Source organism: Papio anubis, chromosome 17 (assembly GCF_008728515.1).
Source record: "Papio anubis isolate 15944 chromosome 17, Panubis1.0, whole genome shotgun sequence".
Lineage (NCBI taxonomy): Eukaryota > Metazoa > Chordata > Mammalia > Primates > Cercopithecidae > Papio > Papio anubis.
In genome coordinates, this window is record NC_044992.1 from 32,263,765 (window position 1) to 32,274,169 (window position 10,405).

A 10,405-nucleotide genomic window follows, 5' to 3' on the forward strand; every position below is an offset into this window, starting at 1 on the left:
TTTGTATTTTTAGTAGAGGCAGGTTTCATCATGTTGGCCAGGCTGGTCTTGAACTCGTGACCTCAGGTGAGCTCCCTGCCTCAGCCGCCTGAAGTGCTGGGATTATAGGCGTGAGCCATTGCACCTGGCCCAGTTAGCAAGCATTTATTTATATTTATTTATCTTTTTTGAGACAGAGTTTAGCTCTTGTTGCCCAGGCTGGAGTGCAATGAACCTCCGCCTCCTGGGTTCAAGCAATTCTCCTGCCTCAGCCTCCAGAGTAGCTGGGATTACAGGCATGCACCGCCACTTCCAGCTAATTTTGTATTTTTAGTAGAAACAAGGTTTCTCCACGTTGGTCAGGCTGGTCTCGAACTCCCGAGCTCAGGTGATCTGCCTGCCTCAGCCTCCCAAAGTGCTGGGTTTCCAGGTGTGAGCCACCGTGCCCGGCAGCAAGTATTTAAATTAGCATGATTTGGTGATTAAAAACAGTCAACTTCTGGTGGGTTTACATAAGAGTAAGTGAGTCACATCTAAATTTGTTATTCTGGAACAATATCAGCAGCAGTAATAAATTCTCATAGGGCTTTTATATCTCATTTTGTGACTTATCTCCACTTCACGTTACATTGCTTACTAACAAATTTGGTTTTGCTTTTTTGAGAGAGGGTCTCCTGTCACACAGCTGGAGTACAGTGGCATGATCATGGCTCACTACAGCCTCAACCTCCCGTGCTCATGCGATCCTCCCTCCTGCCTCAGCTTCTCATGTTACTAGGACTACAGGCACGTGCCACCATGCCTAATATTAAAAATGTTTTAGAGAGACAAACTTTCACTATGTTGTCCAGGCTGATGATGAACTCCTGGCCTCAAGCGATCCTCCTGCCTTGACCACCCAAAGTGCTCGGATTATAGGTGTGAATCACTGTGCCCAGCCTGAGTTTGTTGTAATAAATCACTATGAATCTGAGAGTCTCATTACTGTATTTAAAAACCACTCAGTTTTAACACAGTAATCTATATACAGCTAGAAAAACTTTAAGCAGTAAATGAAACTAAAAATCAAGTATTACAAAGATTATAAATCTTTTTTTTTTTTTTTTTTGAGACAGAGTCTCGCTCTGTCACTCAGGCTGGAGTGCAGTGGCATGATCTCGGCTCACTGCAACCTCTACCTGCCAGATTCAAGTGATTCTCCTGCCTCAGCCTCCCAAGTAGCTGGGACTACAGGCACATGCCACCACGCCTGGCTAATTTTTTGTCGTTTTAGTAGAAACGGGGTCTCACCATGTTGGCCAGGCTGGTCTTGAACTGCTGACCTCGTGATCCACCCGCCTCAGCCTCCCAAAGTGCTGGGATTACAGGCATGAGCCACCACGCCCAGCCCAAGATTATAAATCTTTTATTCCCCAAAATAATGTAGCATAACAGCAGTGCAGTATGGTGTAATTCAAAGAATAACACAATAATCATTAAAAGACCCAGGTTTCAGTCTTGAGTCTATTACCAATTATGACTTTAAACAGGTGAGTTTTTCTGAACTTAAATATGCTCACCTATAAAATGAGAAGGTTAGACTAGAGGTAACATAAAGTTTCTCTCAGCTCTAAATTTACATATGTGCAGTCGAAATAGACTGAGCATCCCCAATCTGAAAAAATCCAAAAGTGGAAACACTTCTGGTCCCAAGCATTTCGAATAAGGGATACTCAATCTACACTAACAACAAGGATCCTAGGAGTTTGACTTAAGAATAAAGTTCTAAAAATATAAATTTAAAAGCTAGTTTCTTTTCTTTTTTTTGAGAGAGTCTCACAGTGTGTGGCCCAGGCTGGAATGAAGTGGTACGATCTCGGCTCACTGCAACCTCTGCCTCGCAGGTTCAAGCGATTCTCCTGCCTTAGCCTCCCGAGCAGCTGGGACTACAGGCACCCGCCACCACACCTGGCTAATTTTTGTATTTTTAGTAGAGACGAGGTTTCGCCATGTTGGCCAGGCTGGTCTCAAACTCCTGACCTCAGGTAATCTGCCTGCCTCGGCCTCCTGAAGTGCTGGGATTACAGGCGTAAGCCACCACGCCTTCGTGATCTTGTTTGAAGAGTCACATATGGCAATTCATTTAAGAATTTAGACAAGCTATAAGACTTTAAAAAGCCACTTCTAGATTTCTCAGGACTTAGGCTGTCAATCAGAATTATTTAGGAACTGGGACAGAAATGGCAATACCTTAAGAAAAAGGGGACACTGATATTGTGCTTGAGGACATGCTGACCAGAACCAGTCAGGTAATGGACCTGCTTTGGCAGTTGATACAAAGTAACCAAGGGCCAATGGTTGCTGAAGAATATTAGGTACTTCCTCATGAGGTTCTGTTGAAAGTAGCCGATCAGTACTCTGACCCTTAAAAAGACAAAATTAGAAGTATATTATTAGTTCACTCAAATATAGCTAAGTACCAGATATAAACACAGAATGGCTTACAGCAATCAGTCTCATTATCTTATGACATCAATTTAACAAAATACTGAAGGATATTGAAAAAAACCAGTTTCTATGTACTTAAGAGTATTATAAGTAAAAGCATTAATAGAACATATTTTAAGAATTGTATTAAATGAATATGCCAGCTGTTTAACAAGTCTGTATTACTATGCCAAGCTCACAGGAAAGTGTGTAAACCTTCACAGATGAGTAAAACATACAAAATTTTCAATGACATCTTTAAGTTACTGGCTAATATTGCTTTAAGTCCTGAAAACCACACCCCAATTCAAAAGGTGGATTCAATTTAGCTTTGTTAATCTAGCACTATCTATAAAATGCAGTTAATAGTGCTGTGAAAATTATTATGGCAACATGAAGGGATAACTACTAAGTCACATTCATATCCTTTGGATTAATGTATTTCTTGGTATTTAAGGAAACAGACAAAAGAAAAAAAATATGCATGAAAATGTTCATTACATCATTATCTATAATAGAAAAAAAACCTTACATGTCCAATATTTTGGGAAGGACACAATCACGGCATAACAAAAATGCAACATTAAAAAGCTGATTATACTTATTGAAAACTGCAATATAAACATATGTGGAAGGATGACAATTCGCTTAAAAGTAAAAATGGTTTTATTAAGGTGGTGGGATTACTGGTGCTTTTCGTTGTATGTATTTCTTATCTAATTTCTTTGCAGTTACAAAAAGGAGGAAGGAATGCAAAGTAAGATTGGAAAAAGATCCTTCCCTACTTTAAAAGGGTAAATTTTAAACCTATGCATACTACAATAATCAAATCAGCAGTATATGTAATTTCTTTTCTTTGAGATGGAGTCTCGCTCTGTCGCCTAGGCTGGAGTGCAGTGGTGCAATCTCAGCTCACTGCAAGCTCTGCCTCCCGGGCTGACGCCATTCTCTTGCCTCAGCCTTCCCAGTAGCTGGGACTACAGGTGCCCACCACCACACCCAGCTAATTTTTGTATTTTTAGTAGGGACGGGGTTTTACTGTGTCAGCCAGGATGGTCTTGATCTCCTGATGTCATGATCCGCCTACCTCAGCCTCCCAAAGTGCTGGGATTGCAGGCATGAGCCACCGCCCCCAGCCCAGTATATATAATTTCAAATAGAGAGGTGTTATTCGCTGAAGCCCAATTAGTTTTTACTTCAAATACAAGGTCAAGACAGCCTGCTTCCATAATTGCTAAAGATAAAAAGGGGAAGTAGATGGTCAGTGTTTTATCTGGTCTTATGAGAAAACTAGTATTTTTATTATATTCCTTGTCACAGCCCTGATATGAATGGCTGCTCTTAAGAGTTATATATAGTGATTCTGAAAGATACTGTGATCCTGTATCTGAGTAAAAAACTATGGTGAACTGCCACAAAAACTACAAAAAAAGGAGTAATGCCAAATGGTCTAGAAAATACGGATTCAGGGAAAGCAGAGCCTTAGAGATTCTCTTAAAAATGTGCAATTCAAAGTACTGATGTCTATGATGTAGAAATGCATGAATGTACTGTTAATTAACCTCAACTCTTGCTAATTTCCAAGGAAAAATAGTATTGCATTTCATATATTAATCCATTACTAAGTTAACGAATGTCATTTAGAAAAATTATACTTTTTTTTTTCGTCACCCTCCTTTGGCGCCCAGGCTGGAGTACGGTGGCTTGATCTTGGCTCACTGCAACCTCCGCCTCCCAGGTTCAAGTGATTCTCCTGCCTCAGCCTCCCGACTAGCTGTGACTACAGGTGCGTGCCACCACACCGGGCTATTTTTTACATTTTTAGTAGAGACGGGGTTTCACCATATTGGCCAGGCTGGTCTCAAACTCCTGACCTCGTGATCCACCTGCCTTGGCCTCCCAAAGTGCTGGGATTTCAGGCGTGAGCCACTGTGCCCAGCCTAGAAAAACTAAAATTTACAACACAGTTACCTTGCCCACATCACCTCCATGGGGGTAATGAGATCCTGGAGAATGTACAGGAGAACCAGTTGGAGAAGCAGGAAGGATATTAATGATATCAGGGTCAAGATCATCTCCTGTGTCTAACAAATCAAAGATACCCATTCCATCTGCTCCATCTAAACAGGAGAAAGAAAAGAAATTTAAAACTCCATTTTCCATATCCTACGGTCATTCACAGGAAAGGGTCAAAATAAATGAAATTTTAACCAAAATGGGTTAATTTAACCAACATTTACTGAGTGTCTACCATGTGCCAAGTGTTGTGCTAAAAAACATACAAATAATTATGCATAAACAAGCATGTGGTAGTCTGAATAATGGCCCCCCAAAGATGTCCACATCCTAATCCCAGGAATCTAAGAATATGTTACCATAAAAGACTTTGCAGATGTGATCAAGCTAAGGATCTTGAGATGGGGAGATTATTCTGGATTATCCGGGTGGGTCCAATGTAATCACAGGGGTCCTAATAAGAGGGAGGCAGTAGGGTTAGAGTCAGTGAAGGAGATGTGATGACACTATACTGCTGGCATCCAGGATAGAGGAAGGGACCATGAGCCAAGGAATGCAGGTGGCCTGTAGAAACTGACAAAAGCAAGGAAACATTTTCCCTTAGGGCCTCCAGAAAGTAATCAATCCTGCTGACATTTTGACTTTGGCCCATCGAGACTGATTTTGAACTTCTGACTTCCAGAACTGTAAGATAAAATAAATGGGTGTTGTTTTAAGCCACTAAATGTGTAGTACTTTGTTAGAGCAGCAATAGGAAACTAATACAAAGCAAACATAGTACAAAGGAAATGAAAATGTGTTTAAAGTGGGACTGCAGTAGTCCCCCTTATCCATGGCGGATATGTCCCAAGACCCACCCCCATACCCACATAGATTTCTGAAACCAAGGATAGTACCAAATCCTATATACTGATTTTTCCTTTACATACACACCTATGATGGAGTTTCAATTATAAATTAGGTACAGTAAGAGATTAACAACAAGAATATTAGAATAATTACAGCAACGTACTATAATAAAAGAGATGTGAATGTGGTCTCTCTCACTCTCTCTTTCAAAGTATCTTATTGTACTGTACCCATGGGAAATTGAAACCATGTAAAGGAAAACCAAAGATAAGGAGGATTACTATATTTACGAATAATACCATGTTCTTTATTAAGTAAAATACTCGAGTTATTATATAACACACTAAAACAAGAGAGCATAATATCCGTATTTCTGACTTTAGAGATGTGAGATTTTTTAAGGTATCTCAGAATAACAATAAAATATTATTTTCTCTTCTACTAAAATGTAAACTATAAATTCACCTGGAAAAGCTACCTCCCTACTTTGGCAGTTTATATAAATTATATTATTTTGGTAAATCAACAGAAGAGATATATAAAATGAGTTCATGTACAGGTACCTCAAAAGCACAAGGGTAAACCTATACAAATATTTTGTGACCAACTATTGCCTTTTAAAATAAGTAAAGATGGCTGGGCATGGTGGCTCACACCTGTAATCCCAGCACTTTGGGAGGCCAAGGTGGGTGGATCATTTCAGGTCAGGAGTTTGAGACCAGCCCGGCCAGCATGGTGAAACCCCATCTTTACCAAAAATACAAAAATTAGCCAGGCATGGTGGCATGCGCCTATAATCCCAGCTACTCGAGAGGCTGAGGCACGAGCATCGCTTGAACCCAGGAGGTGAAGGTTGCAGTGGGCTGAGATTGTACTACTGCACTCCAGCCTGGGAGACAGAGTGAGTGAGACTCTGTCTCAAAAAGTTTTTTAAAAGTAAAGATTTATGGGATAATTCACAGCACCAGTTCTGGTATCACAGCACCAGTTCTGGTATCAACAAGGTAAAAGAATGATTGTATTAAGTTTCCTGTTGCCGCTTTAACAAGTTACCACAACCTGTTGGCTTAAAAACAACACACATTATTTTCTTACAGTTCTGGAGGCCGGAAATCTGAAATCAGTTTCGCTGGAGTGAAATCAGGATGTTGGCAAGGCTGAAGGGGATAATCTGTTTCCTTGTCTTTTCCAGAGTCTAGAACTATATTCTTTGGTTCATGGGCTCTTTCACCATCTTCAAAGTCAGCAACATAGCATCTTCTCCCTTTGACTTTGCTTCCCGCTGTTTCCATCACATGGCTTTCTTCTCTTCTATGTAGTCAAACCTCCTTCTGCCTCCTTCTTATAAGAATACATGTTATTGCATTAAGGGCCCACCTGCATAATTGAGGATAATCTCTCCATCTCAAGATCCTTAACTTATCACATCTGCAAAGTCATTTTTTGGTAAAATAAGGTAACATTCACATGTTTCAGGTATTCGACATGAATTTATTTTGGGAGGTATTCTTCAGACTACCAAAATGGAACAAATTACCTACCATTGTTGGGATTGAAAGCTAAATCCAAATTTTCAGTGGTATAAGTAGCTGAAGCTACTTGCACAGAAGCAGAAGTAGGAAACACAAGTATATGAGTACATGATGTATCCTGTGGGGTATTTAGCTGAGATGTCTGCATGTTTAGAGTCGTGCTTCTTCCAAATACAGAACCAGTTGACACAGAATCTGAAAAATGAAAGACATTTTTTTCTTTTAATAAATGAAGAATAAATTTTATGTAATACTTAAAAACTGCATAAAGAATTAAATCTGATATAAACTAAAGATAGCTAACCTGGCATAATAACAAAAGAGCCTTGGGGCTCCATTGCCACCAAGCAAGCACTGAGGATGCTAGGGGAGTCTGCAGCAGATATACCACACATTCTACACATGTCTTTGAGCCTTTTACTTAGAGACTGCAAGTTTCGACGACTCAGCAAACAGCTCCAATCTGTGGGTATTGACAGTTTAAAAAAAAAAAAAAAAAAAAAATCAAAGTAACAGCATTATTAATATCCTGTGGAACCAAGTTAAAGTTAAAACATAAAAATAGTTAATGGCTTTTAAATTAGTGTATTCCTCAAACTGGAGTCATCATCAAGCCAAACTTACTGCTGATGCTACTCAACATCCTTTATCCCCCTAATATTAGGTATACCAAATTCAATTAGTATCTGCTCAACAGAGGATGAGTTAAATAACAATCAGAAAGTGGAAAAAACAGAAAACAAGTAAGAACAGCAATAATAAGACTGCTATTAAAGTTAAAAAAGAGTAAAATGTCTTTTTAAAATTTGAATTTAGCCATTTGTGGCCTAGACATATGTGTTTCCTTATTTGATAACCTTTGCATTGTATTCAACATATATACCTAGATGTGGTCAGAACAGTGTGTGAATTAACATAAAACAGAAATATAAATACTAATAAAAGCACAACTTTACCTTTCAATTCTCCATGACCAATCCTTCCTAGACGACCAATTACAACTCTCCATGGTAATGAACTCATTTGTACAAGTCCTAAGCACCACTCCCAAAGTTTCTGTAGACCAAATTTTCTAGCAGAACTTTTTTTCCGACGAGCCCTATTGTATGAATAGAGAGTGTCATAAATATATTTCTAAATTTTATGATTTTTTTTGTTGTTGTTGTTTTGAGATGGAATCTCACTGTTGCCCAGGCTGGATGGAGTGCAATGGCGCAATCTCGGCTACCTGCAACCTCCATCTACCTGGGTTTAAGCGATTCTCCTGCCTCAGCCTCCTGAGTAGCTGCAACTACAGGTGCGTGTCACCACACCCGGCTAATTTTTTGTATTTTTAGTAGAGACAGGGTTTCACCATGTTAGCCAGGATGGTCTCAATCTCCTGACCTCGTGATCTGCATGCCTTCGCCCCGCAAAGTGCTGGGATTACAGGTGTGAGCCACCATGCCCAGCCCGACATTTTAAGAGAGCCCAAATTTGTGAAAAACAGATCCCCTTTATTTTAGTGCTTCACATCTTTACACAAGTCCTAAGCGAGAATATTCATAAAATCATAGGTTTGGCATGTGAGTTTTTCTATTTCACATTACAATATATAAATTTAAAAAAAAATTTGTCTAAAACACCTCAATTCATCAGAAATACTGCTCTCCACCAGGGACTTTTTTTTTTTTTTTTTTAGATGGAGTCTCACTCTGTTGCCCAGGCTGGAGTGCAGTGGCACAATCTCGGCTCACTGCAACCTCTGCCTCCCAGGCTCAAGTGATTCTCCTGGCCTCAGCCTCCCGAGCAGCTGGGATTACAGGCACCCACTATCATGTCTAGCTAATTTTTGTATTTTTAGCAGAGAGGCGGTTTCACCATGTGGGCCAGGCTGGTCTCAACTCCTGACCTCAGAGGATCCTGTTTCAGTATCCCAAAGTGTTGGCATGAGCCACTGCGCCTGCCCAGCAAAAATTTTTTTTTTTTTGAGACGGAGTCTTGCTCTGTCACCTAGGCTACAGTGCAGCGGCGTGATCTCTGCTCACTGCAACCTCTGCCTCCTAGGTTCAACTGATTCTCCTACCTCAGCTTCCCCAGTAACTGGGATTATAGGCGCCCGCCACCACGCCTGGCGAATTTTTGTATTTTTAGTAGAGATGGGGTTTCACCATCTTGGCCAGGCTGGTCTTGAACTCCTGACCTCGTGATCTACCCACCTCGGCCGCCCAAAGTGCTAGGATTACAGGCATGAGCCACCCCTCCTGGCCCAGCAAACTGTTTTTAAAGAGCCAATACTTCAAATGGGAATGGCCAGATTTGGTTATTCCATGGGCCGTAGTAAGCAATCCCTGTTCTATACTATAAATTGAAGACTGACCAAAACACCACACTTCTCAGTCCAAACAACATTGTTACCTGTATTCTGCATACATCTCCTTCACTAGCCAAATATGCAACATAAGCACTCTGTGGCTGAGCAACAGTGGCTATTTTATTATTATTTTTTGAGACGGAGTCTAACTCTGTCACCCAGGCCAGAGTGCAATGGCGTGGCCTCAGTTCATTGCACTTCCACCTCCTGGGTTCAAGCGATTCTCCTGCCTCAGCCTCCCTAGTAGCTGAGACTACAGGTGTGTGTCACCACACCTCGTTAATTTTTGTATTTTTTTCTTTTTTTGTTTTTGAGATAGAGTCTCACTCTGTCACCAGGCTGGAGTGCAGTGGCATGATCTCGGCTCACTGCAACCTCCGCCTCCCAGGTTCAAGTGATTCTCCTGCCTCAGCCTCCCAAGTAGCTGGGACTACAGGCGTGTGCCACCACGCCCAGCTAATTTTTGTATTTTTAATAGAGATGGGATTTCAGCATGTTGGCCAGGAGAGTCTCCATCTCTTGACCTCGTGATCCACCCACCTTGGCCTCCCAAAGTGCTGGGATTACAGGCATGAGCCACCACGCGAGGCCTAATTTTTGTATTTTTAGTATAGACGGTGTTTCACTATGTTGGCCAGGCTGGTCTTGAATTCCTGATCTCAGGTAATCCGCCTGCCTTGACCTCCCAAAGTGTTGGGATTACAGGCATAAGCAATCATGCCCGGCCAACAGCGGCTATGACTTACTGAGTACTTACTATGTACCATCCATTGTGCCCAATCAACTTACATGTAATACTTCATTTCATCCTAACAACTCCATGAGACAAATAAAACTATCCTCCTGACTTCATATATAAGTAAGCTGGAACTCAGCTGCATAAGGGTAGTTATTCCAAGGTCAGTAGTGGCAGGTTTGGGATTTGAGCCCAGGTCTCTCTGACTCCATCACTGCCCTTGTTTTTTTTTTTTTTTAAGACAGATTTTCACTCTTGTTGTGCAGGCTGGAGTGCAATAGCACAATCTCGGCTCACTGCAACCTCCCCCTCCTGGGTTTGAGTGATTCTCCTGCCTCAGCCTCCCAAGTAGCTGGGATTAAAGGCATGTGCCACCATGCCTGGCTAATTTTTTTGTATTTTTAGTAGAGACGGGGTTTCACCATGTCAGTCAAGCTGGTCTTGAACTCCTGACCTCAGGTGATCCACCTGCCT

The 10,405-nt window shown here is 41.1% G+C and overlaps 1 protein-coding gene across 2 annotated transcripts in view; it reads right to left on the reverse strand.

The window, feature by feature from the left end:
• The window catches only part of MED13 (mediator complex subunit 13), a 122,147-nt gene that overhangs the window by 3,616 nt on the left and 108,126 nt on the right, over positions 1-10,405 (reverse strand). For both annotated transcript variants that reach the window (XM_017950658.3, XM_003912849.5), the window contains 5 exons: positions 7,799-7,941; positions 7,147-7,305; positions 6,852-7,037; positions 4,417-4,565; positions 2,209-2,382 (listed from right to left, as the gene is read on the reverse strand). In XM_017950658.3, the coding sequence (XP_017806147.1) occupies positions 2,209-2,382; positions 4,417-4,565; positions 6,852-7,037; positions 7,147-7,305; positions 7,799-7,941 (811 nt within the window). The remainder of the gene's footprint in view (positions 1-2,208; positions 2,383-4,416; positions 4,566-6,851; positions 7,038-7,146; positions 7,306-7,798; positions 7,942-10,405) is intronic.